Source organism: Salmo salar, chromosome ssa21, assembly GCF_905237065.1.
Source record: "Salmo salar chromosome ssa21, Ssal_v3.1, whole genome shotgun sequence".
NCBI classification, from domain to species: Eukaryota; Metazoa; Chordata; class Actinopteri; order Salmoniformes; family Salmonidae; genus Salmo; species Salmo salar.
The window spans coordinates 23,306,175-23,327,230 of NC_059462.1; the positions used below are offsets into that span (position 1 = coordinate 23,306,175).

General features: G+C 44.3%; 1 protein-coding gene across 19 annotated transcripts in view; it reads left to right on the forward strand.

Annotated features, from left to right (window-relative positions):
* The window catches only part of pou2f1b (POU class 2 homeobox 1b), a 22,050-nt gene extending 3,436 nt beyond the window's left edge, over positions 1–18,614 (forward strand). The window contains exons 1-16 of one of the 19 annotated variants that reach the window (XM_014164555.2): positions 5,848–6,222; positions 7,327–7,398; positions 7,841–7,932; positions 9,897–9,992; positions 11,491–11,673; positions 11,942–12,028; positions 12,533–12,680; positions 12,839–12,930; positions 13,009–13,182; positions 13,356–13,497; positions 13,612–13,766; positions 14,008–14,202; positions 14,326–14,431; positions 14,565–14,904; positions 15,182–15,282; positions 17,411–18,612. In XM_014164555.2, the coding sequence (XP_014020030.1) occupies positions 6,192–6,222; positions 7,327–7,398; positions 7,841–7,932; positions 9,897–9,992; positions 11,491–11,673; positions 11,942–12,028; positions 12,533–12,680; positions 12,839–12,930; positions 13,009–13,182; positions 13,356–13,497; positions 13,612–13,766; positions 14,008–14,202; positions 14,326–14,431; positions 14,565–14,904; positions 15,182–15,282; positions 17,411–17,685 (2,289 nt within the window). In that variant the 5' untranslated portion in view covers positions 5,848–6,191 and the 3' untranslated portion in view covers positions 17,686–18,612. Of the gene's footprint in view, positions 1–5,847; positions 6,223–7,326; positions 7,399–7,840; positions 7,933–9,896; positions 9,993–11,490; positions 11,674–11,941; positions 12,029–12,532; positions 12,681–12,838; positions 12,931–13,008; positions 13,183–13,355; positions 13,498–13,611; positions 13,767–14,007; positions 14,203–14,325; positions 14,432–14,564; positions 14,905–15,181; positions 15,283–17,410 lie in introns of those variants that run through there. The other 18 variants (XM_014164558.2, XM_014164554.2, XM_014164557.2 and 15 more) reach the window with 18 other exon arrangements.
* Positions 18,615–21,056: the final 2,442 nt, after the last annotated feature.

Here is a 21,056-nt window from a genome sequence, read left to right on the forward strand (position 1 = left end):
AGCATCGTTACCCATCGCGCCACAAAAGCCGCGGCCCTTGCAACGCAAGGGGAACAACCACTTCAGGTCTCAGAGCGAGTGACGTCACTGATTGAAACGCTATTAGCGCGCACCACCGCTAACTAACTAGCCATTTCACATCGGTTACATGCACATAGTGATATACTATACAGTATGTGACTAGATGGATAGTAGGAGGCTTGGTACTAGATTACCATGGTAAAGTTAACCTGGTAAGATAAGGGACCAGACAGCTGTGTGGGATGTAGTCTAGGCTAGGACAAGAGGAAGGCCAAAAAGATTCTCAAAGGGGCAAAAGACAAATGAAAATATATAGTGTTGTTCAGGTCTATTTTTTTGGAATGTACTATAGGCCTAATCCGGTTTGCCAGTAGCCCTGCTAACACTGGGTTAGGCCACTTACATAGGATTCACAGTATTTTGCCTTTAAAAACAATTGGGAAATGTTTATATGATCCCCTTTCAAACAGCTCTTTACCTCTTTCTTGTAGGCATTCACCTTTTATATAGCCATTACTTAGGGTTGTGACGAGGGAGTACAGCTATGACCGGAAGTTACATTTCGTAGCAGGTTAGGAGAGGAGAGCATTTGAACTAACTCTAACCCTTTTCCTAACCTTAACCTAAGTCTCCTAACCTGCCACGTTAATTATCCTAACCTGATGCGTAAGTTCTCCTAACTCCTAAGTTCTCCCAACTTCCGGTTGTAGCTGTACTCCCTCTAGTCAGAACCACTACTTCGGCGGGAACTGAGCAAAGAGACATTCAACTTTGACCCTGTTGTTGCAACAGTTGTCATGCTAACCTGAAGCAGCAAACAGCATTGATCGAGTTCTATATTTCTCAGATAGGACAGAATGCAATTAACTGCTATAATTTCTTCACATCCACAAACAGTAAGTTAGCAGTTTGCCATACAGTTTACCATATTTTCCTCTTATGGTGAATAAAAATGTGTCCAAAACTTTACAGTTAGCATTATGCGTTCGGGCAGGTAGTGTTCTCCTGGAATCTGCCAAACCCAGATTCGTCCTTCGGATTGCCAGATGGCGAAGCGTGATTCATCACTCTAGAGAATGCATTTCCACTGCTCCAGAGTCCAATGGCGGCGAACTTTACACCACTCAAGCCGGCTCTTGGCATTGCGCATGGCGATCTTAGGCCTGTGTCCGGCTGCTCGGCCATTTCATAAAGCTCCCGACGAACAGTTCTTGTGCTGACGTTGCTTCCAGAGGCAGTTTGGAACTCGGTAGGGTGTTGCAACCAAGGACAGACAATTGTTATGCGCTTCAGCACTCGACGGTCCCGTTCTGTGAGCTTGTCTTGCCTGCCAAATCATTTAAAAGGTATTGCCAGCAGGTATATCTCACTGGTTATCCCCAAAGCCAACACCTCCTTTGGCTGCCTTTCCTTCCAGTTCTCTGCTGCCAATGACTGGAACGAATTGCAAAAATCACTGAAGTTGGAGACTTATGTTTCCCTCACTAACTTTAAACATCAGCTATCTGAGCAGCTAACCGATCGCTGCAGCTGTACATAGCCCATCTGTAAATAGCCCATCCAATCTACCTACCTCATCCCCATATTGTTTTTTTATTTACTTTTACTTACTTGCACATCATCGTCTGCACATCTATCACTCCAGTGTTAATTTGCTAAATTGTAATTACTTCGCTACTATGGGCCTATTTATTGCCTTACCTCCTCACGCCATTTGCACACACTGTATATAGACTTTTTTTTCTATTGTGTTATTGGCCGTATGCTTTTTATTCCATGTGTAACTCTGTGTTGTTGTTTTTGTCGCACTGCTTTGCTTTATCTTGGCCAGGTCGCATTTGTAAATGAGAACTTGTTCTCAACTGGCCTATCTGGTTAAATAAAGGTTAAAAAAAATCTGTAAATAGCACAAAAAAATCTGTAAATAGCACACTACCTCATCCCCATATTGTTTTTTGTTGTTGTTGCTCTTTTGCACCCCAGTATCTCTACTTGCACGTCTATCACTCCAGTGTTAATGCTAAATTGTAATTATTTCGCCTCTATGGCCTATTTATTGCCTTACCTCCCTAATCTTACTACATTTGCACAACCTGTACATAGATTTTTCTATTGTGTTATTGACTGTACGTTTGTTTATGTGTAACTCTGTGATGTTGTTTTTGTCGCACTGATTTGCTTTATCTTGGCCAGGTTGCAGTTGTAAATGAGAACAACTCATTTACAACAATGCTCTTTCCAACTGGCCTACCTGGTTAAATAAAGGTGAAATAAAATTTAAAAAATAATACAGATTAGTTGAAAAATCTATTTGTATGGGGCTTTCCTGTAACGACCAGTAATGGACACCAACAATCTTTGTACACCAGATAATGTGATATAACCAGTCTGTAGCTGGGTAATTACATTGAGCATACAAAAATGCTCTTTCCATGACATAGGCTGACCAGGTGAATCCAGGTGAAAGCTATGATCCCTTATTGATGTCACTTGTTAAATCCACTTCAATCAGTGTAGATGAAGGGGAGGAGAGGTTAAAGTGATTTTTAAGCCTCGAGATAATTGAGACATGGATTGTGTATGTGTGCCTTTCAGAGAGTGAATGGTCAAAACCAAATATTTGAAGCGCCTTTGAACGGGGTATGGTAGTAGGTGCCAGGTGCACCGGTTTTGAGTGTGTCAAGAAGTGCAGCGCCGCTGGGTTTTTCACACTCAACAGTTTCCCATATGTATCAAGAATGGTCCACCACCCAAAGGACATCCAGACAACTTGACACAACTGCGGGAATTGGAGTCAACATGGGCCAGCATCCCTGTGGAACACTTTCGACACCTTCTAGAGTTCATGCCCCAACGAATTGAGGCTGTTCTTAGGGCAAAGGGGGTGCAACTCAATATTAGGAAGATGTTCCTAATGTTTTGTACACTCAGTGTATATGAGCTGGCTAGCTAGATAGCTAAGTTAGCTAAGTATTAAAAAAAAATGCAGCAACCAAAAACATTGTCTAGAAAGTGGCTTTTAGTTGCCTGGCTTGCTAGATTTACATATCCTAAATACAATTTAAAACTGATGGGGTTTTTTTTGTGCAAAAACATGTAACAGGTAATGCTGCTATTGGACTAGGCTGCTTCGATGTCAAGCAGACTGCCGTTTTTGTGTTTATACCAGGTTTATACTTTTTGTTAATAACAAGAACAAGTTTGATGTCGGAGAACAACAATAGAATGTTCATAATTGAAAGCGTGCCAAGCCTTTATGATGATAGGGGACATTTATACTGAGGGTCTGCCGGGACATTTTAAACATATTACCACAATCATGACTAGGTTGGTTGGCGGAAAATAAAAGTATGTTGCCGGCAATACCTTTCCGATATAAATGCAAGTTGCCAAAAAGTGTTAAAGTTGGTGGCAAAACGTCTTGTTTTAAAAGGTCTATAATAGTAGGAGAGAGACATGCATGATCGATAGGACAAATGGAGAAAGATTTGGTCACCATAATTGTAGAACAGTGAAATGCCTTAATGCAGACACTGTTACATGCTAAGTACTGTATTAACAAACTAGTTTAGGCCTATAGGCTTAACTCAGCTATATGATATTAATGGGAACTTAGTTTGAAGTGTTGCCGTGACTTACATACCATGGGTGAAGTTAAATGTCAGTGGAATTTGAATATGCTTATTATTCTACACTCGCTATGCCTCACGTTGAATGTCTCCCTTCACATTAGCTGTTCTGCTATATTCACTCAGCCTTTCCATAAAAAAGTGCTAATGAGTTACCCATTAAAAATTCTCTGCTAAAATATTTGCATAATGAATTGTTCGCTCCACAGTTGGATTTTGCGAGCCACCCTAGCAACTGTGGTTTAAATAAAGTGCCTTTCTCCTTACTTCTCTTTGCCTCTGAACCCTTCTGTTTTCTCTTTTTGTTTTGCATTAAGAGGGTATAGTGTGTGGTTGTGGTTTGGAAGGAAGGAAGATAGGGTGTTTGTTTTTTGGGTATCTCTGTCCTTGTTTCATGGGAGGGAACCTTGTTTTTTTCCATCAACAAATTCACACTTGGAGAGTTAGTGGTTGAAACATTTGCTGTGGCTTTGAGAACGTGAGTTTAAGTGTCTATAAGGGCTCAGGGCCAGGGCCAGATGCAGACACGGGAGGCAGATAGTTTGAGTGTTTGATATTCATTAGTTCCAAAAGAGAGTGAGAATAGTCGTGGACAGGCAAAAGGTCAAAACCAGATCAGAGTCCAGAAGGTACAGAGTGGCAGGCAGGCTCGAGGTCAGGGCAGGCAGACTGGTCAGGCAGGCGGGTACAGAGTCCAGAAAACAGGCAAGGGTCAAAACCAGGAGGACCAGCAAAAGAGAGAATAGCAAAAGCAGGAGCATATAAAAAACACGGTGGTTGACTTGAAATAGACGAGACGAACTGGCACAGAGAGACAGGAAACACAGGGATAAATCCAATGGGGGAAATAAGTGACACCTGGAGGGGTGGAGACAATCACAAGGACAGGTGAAACAGATCAGGGCGTGACAGTGTCGTAACCTGGCCTAAATCGGCCTTCTGAAGAAAATGGTTAGCCGTTAGCTTCCTTGGCTGAAAAAGTACTACAAACTAGTTTAATAATGCCCCACACTGCAACTGTAAAAACAGTTTTTAGGCTATTGTTTGATTACTGTCCCTACTGTTGATTACTGTCCCTACTGTTGATTACTGTCCCTACTGCTTTGTCATGCCCTTTCTGTTTGTCTTGGTCACTAGTGTGATAAATATCATTCTTTTGTGAATGAGTTTGGAAGGGTTGTATTTAGGGAGCCAAGAAAAGAGACGAATTCGGTTTAGTTTTTTATTGATGATTTTTTGAGCAAGGCAAAACCACACGTTCATCCCCCTCTTTTTCAGAGGTCTACCCCACAAAACAGTCAGATTTCATTTTAACATTGCTTTGACACCCCACTCTGTCAGTCGGCGCCTGCCTGCCCGCTACATTAACTTCCAAGACATGTTCTTCTACGCTAGATTAAAAATAGTGAAATGGGAAAAAGCCGTCTGAATGAGAACAACTAGCCTAATGGAATTTAAAGCTAATCTAAATATGCTAATCTTCACACGCTTCATAAACATAGCTGATAGTACCCTCTCTCCCCCCCTCCCTTTTCTGTTTCTCTCTCTCTCTTTCTCTCTCTCTCTCTGTCTCAGTAGTTGTGCAGAGTGTAATGCCATAACCACAGGGGGTCTGGTAGTAATGACAGGCTCGTGGTGGATTAATGTGGAGTTATTTATTCCCCCCACCTCCAACCCCTCATTAATAACCAGGCCTGGTCTCTGTGACTCCTGGCGGAGTTTGGGACCAGCAGTCCGAGACATTCTATTAGTTCTATTAGCACCCGCCACCTTTCCACGCTAACGTGCCCAGACCACTGCCGACAGGCCTCGCACTGAATTCTGGGCAGTTTGCCCCCTTTTTTACCTGGCCCTCTCAGCTAATTACTCTGCTGCCTGCATTCTGCCGGTAATTGGGCTTAGTTTGAGCCCGGACGTCTTTTTTTTAAATTCCCCTGTTTTTTATTGTTCTCCAAAAAGCCATCCAATTAATATGCTAATGAAATGATACATATTTATGGGTTTTAAATTATGCAGAAAGCTTTCAGAGCCCGGTGTGAAATGAATTGCTCACAGGACTTCAAAGCCTTGAATCGCTAACGAGGTAGGGCCTGATTTGCATACAGCTTTAATCAGCTGAATACTGATTATACTCCATTATAGAGTGGGGTGGGTGGAGGGAGAGAGAGAGGAGCCAGCTGCACTAGTTGTTTCTGTTTTCTTCCAGGAAGAGAGGGAGAGAGAACTTTTTCAGTAGTTGCGACAATCCTGGCACGCATCGGAGAGAGGGAGGGAAAAGGAAGGAGACTGTTGAGAAGAAAAGAGAGGTATAGAAAGATCGATTGAGAGTGCGGGAGAGCTGTTAGTCTAAAACCCGTTGGCTGAAGTGGAGTGCTGAGGCTGTGTCTCAGTGTTGTTCAGTGGACTGTGTCTTGTGTGTGTAGCTGTAGTTTGACTGGACTGCACTGACCAGTGGATAGTGAAGAGAGGGAGTAGGGAGAGGAGGGGCAGTGTGCTGTCCGGCGGAACCAAGCCTATCTGCCGCCGCCACCTTTTGCAAGCATGCTGGAAAATACAGGTTCAACGGAAGTGGGTGAGTCATCTGGTCCGGTGTTGTGTGTTTGTGATGTTGAACCAAATACACCAGATATTGTTGTTTTAAAATTGTACCTTTATTTAACTAGGCAAGTCAGTTAAGAACAAATTCATATTTTCAATGACGGCCTAGGAACAGTGGGTTACCTGCTTTGTTCAGGGGCAGAACGACAGATTTGTACCTCATCAGCTCAGGGATTTGAGCTTGCAACCTTTCGGTTACTAGTCCAACACTCTAACCACTAGGCTACGCTGCCACCCGTTGTGGGGGGAGGCCAGGGGGAGGTGCTCATTTTGGAAGTGGGCTGCTCATTTGACGGCCACATGGAGCAGGCCTTTGCCGAGAAGCTGCTTAAATACCAGGTCCTGGTGGCAGGCTTGGACATCCTCTGGTGGAGGTGCAAGCTGGTGGCGCTCATATTTGGCACAGCCTTGCAGTGCGTGTCCTCCAGATTGCGGGCCTGATAAAAACTAGGGCAAAGCAATTGGCTGTTTCAGCCGTCGTGGGCAGCCTAGCTGTTTGGAGAGGGAGGCGCTTTCTGTACCCTTAAATGATATGCATAAAGGGATCTTTTGAAATGTTTGGTTCTTTTCATTGTCAATTTGATTGGTAGATTTAAATAAAGTATTTAAAATGTGTGTGTGCGAGTGGGAGAGAGAGAGCGAGATCGTCAAGGAACAAGTCAAAAGGGGATAAAACATTGTCCTGCTGGGCTTTTATGCATGTAAAGGCATGCTTCAAAGTGTATCCCCAAATTGACGTGGGTGAAGATGTTGATTGCCACTGTATTAAATGGGGCATTTTCTAATTGTAAAATGTTTACCTTTTTACCCGGTTTTGTATGGAAAAAATACACTGCATGTAGGCTAGAGGTAGTTGTGGGGGTGTAGCCCATTAGAAAACATTATTATCAGGCTCTGTTGGAAGGAGTGGGAGTTGTCTAGTGTTATTGTATTAAGTACGCCATACGACATCAGATATTTATAAGATGTGGGCTTTAGGCGCTGTTTTGGGATGGGATGGTGGGGCGTTACTTTTAGAGGGTCAATGACAGTTGAGTGAAAGTCTCTGTCTGTCTGTTTGTCTGTCTGCCTCTTTCAGATTCTAGAATGAGTAATCCATCAGAAACTAGTAAATGTGCAATGGAGAGTCAGAGTGGGGACGGAAACACAGGTGAGTTACCTGCTGTGACCTGCTGCTGCATTGCTCTGGCTGCCCGGACCTGGAGTGCGTTCAGGAGGCACAAACGGTTTCAAATTGTCACAAACGGACAGCAAAAATGTCCTTGGTTATTAGACTCTTAAGTTCAGGTAATGTTCTTCTGTTTAAAAACCTGTGGTCCTGTTTGGTGCCCTCTGAACACCCCCCGGGTCTGCACTCTGCTCACTTCTATGTCCTACAGAGTGTGTTTTTGTAGTGTTGATTGAGAAACCTAATAGAGAGAGAGAGGTTCAGTGAATGTTAATTGGGTTGTTGTGCTGTTGCTGTAATTAAAGGCTACTGTGTGCGTATTATGTTCACACGTGTGTGCTGTGTGTGCGTATGTGAAAGTGTGTGTGTGTGTGTGTGTATGTGAGTTTTTTTTCTGATGACTTAATTGCTTTTCTGTTCTCAGGAGTCCAAACGAATGGACTGGACTTTCAGAGGCAGGCGGTGCAGGCCACAAACGCAATCACCAATGCACACGCACAGGCTCTGCTCCAACAGGTAACTCACTCACTCAGACCAAAACACACACAGGTTTGCTGCTTTTACCAGAGAGTGTGTGTCTGTGTGTGTGTGTGTCTGTGTGATCTGAGTATATGTGGGTGTAATTTTGGCACGTGCCCAGGCTGGCAGAAGTGTAGTTGAAATGAGGAGTGGGGACAGAGACATGCCAACAGCACAGAGCCACACACACACACACACCACACTAGAGCCAGGCGATATGGACAAAAAAAATCCATATCGTGATAAATGTAACCATTTTACTCGATAACAGTAAATATGACACATTTATTTTTATTGACAGTTACTTTACATTAGCAGCAGGTCACTATAATTTTTTATTTTCAGTGCGAAGTAATATAACTGAGATGGTAGCCATGATTCAAAAAGTCAGCTATTTCATCTAAGATCTCCAGGGAATGCATGGTTGATATGTTGATGTGCAATCTGTCAAATAGGATCCAGAAAGATCAGATTTAGTTTTGGTTCTTCAGAGAATTTGCCGACATCTTTGTGCATATTGGACTATAAGCTGTATTATTCACAACCTGAAGTGGGAACTCAAAACACTTGGCTGGATTGCTTACTCTAAATATGATATTGTTGCTATATAGCCATGTAGGCTAATTGATTAAGCTATCAGTAAATGTAGGCTAATGTCCTACAAAAACCTTCCAGGACTAGGTCTAGGCTAATTTATATAAATGGTACACCATACTAACTACAGTCTACTCTGGTTGTAAAGTTGTGCCATGAATTGAAGAGGTGAGAAATACATGATGTACTACCAGAAAGCTGTGACTCTCCTCCGTAACTGGAACAACAGTAGTTGCTTTGAAAACTCTATGTTTCCCACAATTACATTTTGAGCAACGGTCATATGCTTGTCCTTCACAGTAGGATGAGGGAGTGAGAGTGGCTCGCTCACACAGAATCCGACAGCGAAATGGGGACAGGCAGATACTTTCATAGCAGGAATCAACATAATGCATAGGCTATTACTGTTGACCAAATATTGGTTTTACAACAATCTACAGGAATGTCGTGTAGCAAAATCACAGAAAATTACCGTCGTAGGTAAAATGTTTCGGTAAGAGGAAGGCAATATCCTTCATTTTCGGTTTACCATCCCAGCTCTAACACACACACGCACACACACACCACACACACACCACACGCACACACCACACACCACACACCACACACACACCACACACCACACACACACACACACACACACACACACACACACACACACACACACACACACACACACACACACACACACACACACGCAGTACATTTAAATGAGCCAGGCTCTCTCGGTATCGCCTGGCAACAAGGCAGATTAATCAACCCTGTATGCTAATTAGCTGCTCTGCGGTTGCTCGGAAACAGATGGCAAAGAATATGCAAATCTCTGCAGAATTTACATGCACTGCATAACAGTTTTTTAAATTAACTTCTCCACTCACCCCTCCCTCCTTCCTCTCTCTGTTCTCTGTGGGCTGCAGTACATTCCTCTCCTGCTTTTCTCATGTAGATCATTTTCTGTTTAGAGAATACCTTCAGTGTGCTACCTATTATTGAAACCCTGTTTTTGTGTTTATGTGGCAGTGTGTGTGGGAGTGTGTTTTGTCTTGGTGTGTATATGTTTTTCCTCTTCTTCTACACTCCAGTGTTGAACAGTAAAAATATGGGTCTTGCTCCTTATCTCTGGTCAAGACTCTGACAGGTATAGTTGCAAGAATTAGAGCATCTGATTACAATAAGTATCAGTCAACATCATTATTAACAGGAACATGTCGTTATCAGGAGCAATGTAAAATAATGCAGTTGAACTGGGACTGGAAAACTGTATTGCACACATAGAGTTTACAGTTATCAGGAGTCGCCTGTGTCTATATGACATGTATCTGGGAAGGTTATTCTATATAAGGTTATCCTATGTACTCTGCTCCTAGTCCAAGTCTGAAGACTCGGGTGCAATTCCGACCTCTGTCCAGCAGGGCGTGCTGCCTCAGGCCCAGCTCATGCTGGCTGGGGGACAGATAGCTGGAGTAAGTGTCATGCTGTCTGCCTGCCTGCCTGTCGGTTCATCTGTCTGTCTGTAATGTGCTGGATCTCTATGGCTTCCTCATATCCTCTTCCTCATCTGCACTGATCTGGAAGAACAGCAAATGCTCAGGAGGTATCGTCGGTATATTGGTTTCACTGTTCTCAGATCAGTGCATATGAACAGAAAGAGTCTATTTGAGACTATTGAGATACACCCAGCGAGAGGGTGGGGTTATGTCCAAATACTATTTTCCTTGTTTCCTCTCCTTAGTGACCAGTGATTCGATATAAAGATTGAATGGAAATTGATCTACCTGCCTTATTCATTCTACCAATTCCTGCTATGATCAGTGTTGGTGGGAGGAACTGAGAGAAGAGTATTGAGACGTAGCCTGTGTGTGCTTGTGCATATGTGCAATCATGCCAACCCCACGACACACATCACCCTGGTACCATCGTTTGGTTTGAGTGTGAGCGACCGGGAGCCCAGGCGTCATACTCATCCATGATCATTCTGTCGCTGTCGCATGGCCAGCATGCCCTCACATGGGATAGAGTCATGTGACCTAAAGATCAGACAGCCAGTGGCTGCGATGAGAAACCTCCCCAAACACCAACATCTCCTGTCCAAATGCATGAGTCCTCTCTTCTCTCTCTCTGTTGGGCCCTAAGGCACTCAGTCACTGCATCACATGTACTGCTAGTTTTGTAGTCCTTTGCAACTTGAAAGACCTTTGACATTTTGAAATGAATGGTAAGGGGCATTTGTCTTGACATATTGTTTCTCTTCCAACCGCTCACTCCATTTACATTATTCTACCTTTCTCTCTGCCCTCTCTCCACATTATCTGTCATCTCTGCCTTTCTATCTCCCTCTTTCTCTCTGCACTCTCCACATTATCTGTCATCTCTGCCTTTCTATCTCCCTCTTTCTCTCTGCCCTCTCTCCACATTATCTGTCATCTCTGCCTTTCTATCGCCCTCTTTCTCTCTGCCCTCTCTCCACATTATCTGTCATCTCTGCCTTTCTATCGCCCTCTTTCTCTCTGCCCTCTCTCCACATTATCTGTCATCTCTGCCTTTCTATCTCCCTCTTTCTCTCTGCCCTATCTCCCTCTTTCTCTCTGCCCTCTCTCCACATTATCTGTCATCTCTGCCTTTCTATCTCCCTCTTTCTCTCTGCCCTATCTCCCTCTTTCTCTCTGCCCTCTCTCCACAATATCTGTCATCTCTGCCTTTCTATCTCCCTCTTTCTCTCTGCCCTATCTCCACAATATCTGTCATCTCTGCCTTTCTATCTCCCTCTTTCTCTCTGCCCTCTCTCCACATTATCTGTCATCTCTGCCTTTCTATCTCCCTCTTTCTCTCTGCCCTATCTCCACAATATCTGTCATCTCTGCCTTTCTATCTCCCTCTTTCTCTCTGCCCCCCCTCTCTCTGTCTCCCCGTCTCTTTCGCTTTGCCCTCCCCCACCCCTCCTCTCGCTTTCCCTCTCTCTAGTTGACCCTGTCTCCAGCGCAGCAGCAGATGTTTTTGCAGCAGGCCCAGGCCCAGCTCTTGGCAGCAGCCATGCAGCAGCAATCAGCCAGCCAGCAGAGCAGCACCACGGGGGCAAGCATCTCTGCCTCCGCAGCCACCCCCATCACACAGCTGCCCCTGTCCCAGCCCGTCCAGATCACCTCTGTAAGAGAGATACACACACACACACACAAATACATGAGAATGTGTATAGGCGCACACACACATGGACACACACACACACACACACACAACCCCATCACTAGGGCTAGACGGAATCTGCAGGGGGCAGAGTACCTACTCTAGAAGGGGGTTGTAAAATAAAATCCTGAAGTCAAACCCAATACTGCCTCAAAACATGTAACAGCCACAGTGTCATCAATTGAATATGCAGGAAACACAGAGCTGTAATGTTCACATCATTCCCCCTCAGATTCCCTCTGTCTCTACTCATCTCCCAGGCCAGCTAAGCCAGCTGGGATACCCGTATGAGATGGCGACCTTCAGCAGTTACCTACCTGTAGTACACCTTTATATCACTGTTATATGAATGACTGGACCTGTATAATCTACCTAGTAGTACTCATGTATAACACTGCTATATGAATGACTGGACCTGTATAATCTACCTAGTAGTACTCATGTATAACACTGCTATATGAACGATTATAAGTATGCTTTTACCTGTAGTACATTGTAACCTTTTCTCCCCGTGGAAGCTTAATGAAAACTTTCCTCTGTTGATTTCTGTTGTATGAATGAGTGTACCTGTAGAATGTAGCTAGAATAAAGGCCAGCAGGCAGCAGCTGCAGTATCACCTCTAGTAGACCTGTACCCCCCTTACCGGTAGGACTATACTTATAAATACTGGTTTCCCTGTAGTTACGGGGGTTCCTCACTCCCTGTATGTGTGTGTGAGATGACCAACAGCAGCATGAGGGGTGTGTGACTATACGTGTCTGTGTGTACCTGTAGTAATGTGTGCTCATTTCTCCCGGTGGGTATGTGCGTGAGGACTTTCAGCAGTTACAGCAGCTGCAGCAGCAGAACCTGACCATGCCCCAGTTTGTCCTGGTTCAACCTGGCCACCACATCGCCACCCAGCTGCAGCCTGGCCAGTTCATCATCTCACAGACGCCGCAGGGCCAGCAGAGTATGTACACAACGCAGAGTATGTACTACACACACTCACACACACAGATGCACACACACACACACACACATGGACACAGGCACGCACACACGCGTGCACAAACATACACACTCGCCCTTCCTCGCTCTCACCCTCCTTTCGTACCTGTTAAATGATCTCCATAATTCTCTCAACAGGTTTCCTGCAAGCCCAGAATCTTCTAACTCAACTACCTCAAAGCCAAGCCAACCTCCTGCAGACTCAGCCAAGCATCAACCTTGCCTCACAGGTCAGACACTACAACTATCACTACCATGTTTAGTTTGTCATTTCCTTTCAGCCCTAACCCCATACTTCCGTCCTGTAGCCAGCGACTCCATCCCACACGATAGCAGCCACGCCCATCCAGCCCCTGTCCCACAGTCAGACACCACCCAAACGCCTGGACACACCCAGTCTGGAGGAGCCCAGCGACCTGGAGGAGCTGGAACAGTTCGCTAAGACCTTCAAACAGAGACGCATCAAACTGGGCTTCACACAGGTGGGCGTGTGTGTGTGTGTGTGGTTGGGGTTGGGGTTGTGAGGGAGCTGTATGAAGGCGTGTGTACGTGTGTACATTTTGTGTGTGTGTTTGGGGGTGTTAGCGAGCTGCAGGAAGGTGTGTGTGTGTTTGTGTTAACAACAGAGCTCTCCCTAACCCTCTGTCTCCCCCAGGGGGATGTTGGCCTGGCCATGGGCAAGCTGTACGGTAACGACTTCAGCCAGACCACCATCTCCCGCTTCGAGGCCTTGAACCTCAGCTTTAAGAACATGTGCAAGCTGAAGCCACTTCTGGAGAAGTGGCTCAACGATGCAGGTATGTCTCTGAGCTGACCGACAGCTGTGTGTGTTTGTACTCTATTGTGTACCGTATTATGCACTGCAGAGTACCTGGTCTTTACCCCTGTCCCTGTCCCTTGTCGCGGTGCTGTTTGTGCAGAGAATCTGTCGTCTGACCTGGCCCTGTCCAGCCCTTGCGGCCTGGGCTCCCCCGGTCTGGGCATGGAGGGACTCAACCGCCGACGCAAGAAGAGGACCAGCATCGAGACCAACATCCGCGTGGCCTTAGAAAAGAGCTTTCTGGAGGTGAGCGAAATGTTACAGTCTAGATTAGCGCTCACTTGTCTTCACTAACTTACCTCATCAACCAATTTTAGCACTTAAACCATTAGGAAGGGAATCAAATGAAATGGAAAACACTTCATTCTGCATGTCTGGTAAACTGCCCCATATTGAAAGGAACTGCCCCATACTGAAAGGAACTGCCCCATACTGAAAGGAACTGCCCCATACTGAAAGGAATACCTGGTCTTTTGCCCTCTTCAAGCAGAACCAAAAACCTACCTCTGAGGAGATCACCATAATTGCTGACCAGCTCAACATGGAGAAGGAGGTGATCCGGGTGTGGTTCTGTAACCGTCGGCAAAAAGAGAAGAGGATCAATCCCCCCAGCAGCGGACACAGCATCACAGGGACAGGCAGCACCCCCATCAAAACCATCTTCACCCCAACTAGCCCCTTGGTATTGACAAAACACACTGGCATGTACATGTACCACACACACACATACACACACACACACAAGTAAAGTGTCTTTTTTTCTATTCCATGTTCAAGCCTTTTTTCTTCTCCTTCCCTGGTGCAGGTGGCCAGTACGGCGAGCCTTGTGACCAGTAACACACCAACCACACTCACTTTAAACCCAGTGATGCCTCTCACCAGCACCAGCGTCTCCGGCCTGACCTTGACAGGTACACAGGGACAGGGGAGGGACAGGATCATATTTGAGGAAAGAAATCTCAAATTAGGAATCAGGCATAATTCCCTTCCCGTTTCCCACCTTGTACTTAAAAACTAAACACCACCCTCCGGATTCCGTCTCAGGCACGACGATCGGAGCGACCACAAACACGGCATCCGTCATCTCTACGGCACCCATGGTTACTGCGGTGACCAGCTCCACCTCGCTAAGCTCCTGCCCCACGGCCCTCCAGGTCACGGCGGCGGAGACGGGTGGAACCCAGGAGCACACGGTGGTCACGCAGGCGCCATCGTCCCTAGCAACCAATCTGGGGACAGGTCAGGTGATGGTGGCTGGACCGGGGCTGTCAGCGGCCCTGCAAGGCGCTGCCCAGTTACCCACCAGTTCTAGTTACGCCTCCATGGCTGGGCTTAACCCAGGACTTAACCCAGGACTGATGGCATCCTCGCAGTTCACTCCTGGGTGAGTAGGACGAGAAAGGGTTTCTGAGCAGGATCACAACACACGTCAAACTACATGAAGATATTTCCAGTGCCCATGTATATCTAAAATATGATATAAGCCATGTTGAAACTATTTTGAATAGTCATAGTAGTAATAGTTTTAGTTGAACGCTCATTGCTATGATCATCACAATCTCAGGGATTGAGGGAGGAATGAGGAATTCAGGGTAATTTCTACTGGAATCACTGTGTCTCTGTCTGTCTGACTATACTTGTCTCTGTGTCTCTGTGTGTAGGGGGGCCTTGCTGAGCTTGGCTCCGGGTGGGCTTGGAGGGGCTATAAACCCCGCCATGTTGAGCAACAGCACCCTGGCCACCATCCAAGGTCTATGGAGCGGCAAGTACACCTGTTTAATTACTCTGCATCTCACACGTACGCAGTGTCTTCAGAAAGTATTCACACCCCTTGACTTTTTCCATTTTGTTGTTACAAAATTTGTTGTTAAAATTAAATGAATTGTCATTTTTTGCCATTGATCTATACAAAATACTCTGTCAAAGTGGAATATTTTTTTTAAATATATATATATATTTTTTTTTAATGGAAAATAGAACACTAGTATATTGTGATTATATAAGTATTCAACCCCCAGAGTCAATACATGTTAGAATCACCTTTGGCAGCAATTACAGCTGTGAGTCTTTCTGGGTAAGTCTCTAAAAGCTTTGCACACCTGGATTATACAATATTTTCCCATTATTATTTAAACAATTTGTTAAGCTCTGTCAAGTTGGTTATTGATCATCGCTAGAAAGCCATTTTCAAGTCTTGCAACAGATTTTAAAGCTGACTTAAGTTAACTGTAACTAGGCCACTCAGGAACATTCAATGTTGTCTTGGTAAGCTCCAAACTCCAATGTATATTTGGCCTTGAGTTTTTAGCTATTCTCCTGCTGAAAGGTGAATTTGTCTGTTAGGAGCAGACTAAACAAGGTTTTCCTCTAGAATTTTGTCTGTGCTTAGCTCTATTCCATTTCTTTTTATCCTAAAAAACTTCCTAGTCCTTGCCGATGACAAGCATACCCATAACATGATACTATAAGGGCACAAGGCCAGACCCAGATGCAGATGGTTTGAGTCTGATATTTATTACATCCAAAAGGGGTAGGCAAGAGAATGGTCGTGGACAGGCAAAAGGTCAAAACCAGTTCAGAGTCCAGGAGGTACAGTGTGGCAGGCAGGCTCGAGGTCAAGGCAGGCAGACTGGGTAGGCAGACTGGTCAGGCAGGCGGGTACAGAGTCCAGAAAACAGGCAAGGGTCAAAACCGGGAGGACCAGCAAAAGAGAATAGAAAAGGCGGGAGCATATAAAAAACACGGTGGTTGACTTGGAACATATAAGACGAACAGGCACAGAGAGACAGGAAACACAGTGATATAAACACCAGGGATAACAAGCAACACCTGGAGGGGGTGGAGACAATAACAAGGACAGGTGAAACTGATCAGGGTGTGACAGATACAGCTCCTACCATTCTTGAAAATATGAAGAATGGTACTCATTGATGTGTTGTGTTGGATTTGCCCCAGACATAACGCTTTGTATTCAGGACAAAAAGTTAATTTCTTTGCCACATTTTTGGCAGTATTACTTTAGTGCCTTACTGCAAACGGGATGCATTTAAAAAATATTTTTATTCTGTACGGGCTTCCTTGTGGTTGAATCTGCTTGAAATTCACTGCTCGACTGAGGGACCTTACAGATAATTGTATGTGTGGGCTACAGAGATGGGGTAGTCATTTAAAAATCCTGTTAAACACTATTATTGCACACCGAGTCCATGCAACTTATGTGACTTGTTAAGCACATTTTTACTCCTGAACTTATTTAGGCTTTACATAACAAAAGGGTTGACTACTTTTGAAGACATTTCAGCTTATCATTTTTAATTAATTTGTAAACATTTCTAAAAACATAATTACACTTTGACATTATGGGGTATTGTGTGTAGATCAGAGACACAAAATCTGAACTTCATAAATTGAAAATTCAGGCTATAACACAACAAAATGTTGAACAGTCAAAGGGTTTGAATACTTTCTGAAAGTATTGTATATACATATGCTATTTTCATGTTATATAGCTGGAACTTATACTGTCTATCCAACCTCACTATATATATAAGTACTTTTCTCATTGCTCGGTACCTTAACCCAGCGGTTCTCAACCTATTCCGTAAAAAATATGAGAACCACAGGTTGAAAACCACTGCAGTACATTTATTTACCTGTATAACTAGTCTATACCTGACACTAGTGCACCTGTTCTCCTTGTCTTCACCACACGTTGGTCTTGTCACTGACATCGTTGTGTCTGAGACGTAATCAGAACTCTTCACAGCTCCAGCGGCTAGCTAGCTACACTACCCATCCCCATCAATCCACAGGTACTGTAACTCTGCTCCAACTGATGATGGCTAAATAGCTAGGTAACCCCCTCTGTCCCTCCTTTCCTCCCCCTGTAGCTCTGGCATCGGGTGGCACTCTCCCCATCACCTCGCTGGACGGGAGTGGGAACCTGCTGTTCGCTAACACCTCGGCTGGCAGCACCCCCAACCTGGTGCAACCCCTCTTCCTGAACCCCCAGAATCTGTCCCTGCTCACCAGCAACCCCGTCAGCCTGGTGTCGGCTGGAGCCGCCGGGGGAGGAGCCCTGCAGGTCACAGCCAACCACCAGGTCACCACGGCGACCGTCCCAGTGCCCGTCTCCACCATCACCACTGCCTCCAAGGCCCAGTGAAGCTGAAGGCTCAAATCGCCTCGAATGACACCCTATGCTCTATTTAGTGCACTACTTTTGGTTAAATGTTGTGTACGATATGGATGGCTTTGGCCATAGTAAGACACTACATGGGGAATAGGGCTGTTGTTTAAGATTTGCCCTTAGGCTACTGGCTCAATCCACTTCTTCATCCTCTTCCTTCTTGTCCTTCTGCCTGTCATCTATCATTATTTAATCCTTTTGCTGCCACCAAAAAGAAATCCTCTGTGAAGAGGGTTGGAATTTATATTTTACGTTTTTATTTCATTCTTCATTCTCTCTTTTCCCTTGTACTCCAAAAACGATGTGCGACTCCCTGGATGTTTTTGTCGGTGTACGCAGCGGGTCACACAGGAGGACTGGGGCGGCCATTTTCTGAGGCAGGATCATCTTGAACTCTATGGTCTGTGCTCCTTGTGACCCCTGAGGGACCACCTAGCTTTCCCTCTTTCTTCTCTGTCGCCTTTTTCAAAAGTATATATCTTCCTCTTCCCTGTTCAGAACTTCTTCTGAAATACTTCTAACCAAAAATTTGATTTAACTTTTTTGACTTTTTTTTCTTCTAACAAAAATGATTTACTACTAAAGTTCACAATCTACATCATCACTAAAAGGGGGGTTTGCGTGTTTCCCCGTCTATAGTTTGAATTTATTTAGTGTCTGGCTCTGTTAGACAGGCCTCAGCACAAATCAAAGTTATATTTTAGAGGCGCTTAGTTTGTTTTCTCTTGTTTTAGTGTGTGTGAGTGGACATTTTCAGAACTTTGTACGTCTAACATTAATTTAAGCTTTAACTCCGATATCCAGTACCAGTCAAAAGTTTGGACACATCTACTCATTCAAGGGTTTTTCTTTATTATTACTATTTTCTACATTGTAGAAAAATAGTCAAAACTATAAAATAACACATATGGAAACGTGTAGTAACCAAAAACATGTTAAACAAATCAAAATATATTTTAGATTTTAGATTCTTCAAAGTAGCCACCCTTTGCCAGCCTGCATCACATCCGGCCGTGATTGGGAGTCCCATAGGGCGGCGCACAATTGGCCCAGCGTCGTCCGGGTTTGGCTGGGGTAGGCCGTCATTGTAAATAAGAATTTGTTCTTAACGGACTTGCCTAGTTAAATAAAGGTTAAATTAAAAAATTAAAAAATTGCCTTGATGATAGCTTTTGACACTCTTGGCATTCTCTCAACCAGCTTCACCTGAAATGCTTTTCCAACAGTCTTGAAGGCGTTCCCACATATGCTGAGTACTTGTTGGCTGCTTTTCCTTCACTCTGCGGTCCAACTCATCCCAAACCATCTCAATTGGGTTGAGGTCGGGTGACTGTGGGGTCAGGTCATCTGATGCAGCACCATCACTCTCCTTCTTGGTCAAATACCCTTACACAGCCTGGAGGTGTGTTGGGTCATTGTCCTGTTGAAAAACAAATGATAGTCCCACTAAGTGCAAACCAGGTGGGATGGCGTATCGCTGCAGAATGCTGTTGTAGCCATGCTGGTTAAGTGTGCCTTGAATTCTAAATAAATCACTGACAGTGTCACCAGCAAAGCACCCCCACAACATCACACCTCCTCCATGCTTCACGGTGGTAACCACCAATGCGGAGATCATCCGTTCACCTACTCTGCGTCTCACAAAGACACGGCGGTTGGAAACCAAAATCTCAAATTTGGACTCATCTGACCAAAGGACAGATTTCCACCATTCCAATGTGCATTGCTCGTGTTTCTTGGCCCAAGCAAGTCTCTTCTTTCTATTGGTGTCCTTTAGTAGTGGTTTCTAATGCAGCAATTCTCCTCTGAACAGTTGATGTTGAAATGTGTCTGTTACTTGAACTCTGTGAAGCCTTTATTTGGGCTGCAATCTGAGGTGCAGTTAATTGCCGATTTCTGAGGCTGGTAACTAATGAACATATCCTCTGCAGCAGAGGTAACTCTGGGTCTTCCTTTCCTGTGGCGGTCCTCATGAGAGCCAGTTTCATCAAAGTGCTTTATGGTTTTTGCGACTGCACTTGATAAACTTTGAAAGTTCTTGAAATGTTCCGCATTGACTTACCTTCATGTCTTAAAGTAATGATGTGCTGTTGTTTCTCTTTGCTTTTTTGACCTGTTCTTGCCATAATATGGACTTGGTCTTTTACCAAATAGGTCTATCTTCTGTATTCCACTCCTACCTTGTCACAACACAACTGATAAGAAGGAAAGAAATTCCACAAATTAGCTTTTAACAAGGCACACCTGTTAACCTCTCTAGGGTAGGTGGCACCAAATCGTCCCACCTACGTAACAGCCAGTGTAATCCCGTGGTGCGTTTTTCAAAAACCTCAAAAATGCAAAAATGTCAATTTTTCAAACATATGACTATTTTACACCATTTTAAAGACAAGACTCTCGTTAATCTAACCACACTGTCCGATTTCAAAAAGGCTTTACAACAAAAGCAAAACATTAGATTATGTCAGCAGAGTACCCAGCCAGAAATAATCAGACACCCATTTTTCAAGCTAGCATATAATGTCACATAAACCCAAACCACAGCTAAATGCAGCACTAACCTTTGATGATCTTCATCAGATGACAACCCTAGGACATTATGTTATACAATACATGCATGTTTTGTTCAATCAAGGTCATATTTATATCAAAAACCAGCTTTTTACATTAGCATGTGACTAGCATTCCCACCGAACACTGCCGGTGAATTTACTAAATTACTCACGATAAACGTTCACAAAAAGCATAACAATTATTTTAAGAATTATAGATACAGAACTCCTCTATGCACTCGATATGTCCGATTTTAAAATAGCTTTTCGGTGAAAGCACATTTTGCAATATTCTCAGTAGATAGCCCGGCATCACAGGGCTAGCTATTTAGACACCCAGCAAATGTAGCACTCACCAAAGTCAGATTTGCTATAAGAAAAATATTATTACCTTTGCTGTCTTCGTCAGAATGCACTCCCAGGACTTCTACTTCAATAACAAATGTTGGTTTGGTTCAAAATAATCCATAGTTATATCCAAACAGCGGCGTTTTGTTCGTGCGTTCAAGACACTATCCGAAAGGGTAAATAAGGGTGACGAGCATGGCGCAATTCGTGACAAAAAATTTCTAAATATTCCATTACCGTACTTCGAAGCATGTCAACCGCTGTTTAAAATAAATTTTTATGCCATTTTCTCATAAAAAAGCGATAATATTCCGACCGGGAATCTGCGTTTAGGTAAACAGTCGAAAGAAAATAAAGCATTCGGTCGACTCGGGCACGCGCCTAAGCCCATAGTACTCTGATCGGCCACTTGCCAAAAGCGATAATGTGTTTCAGCCAGAGGCTGCC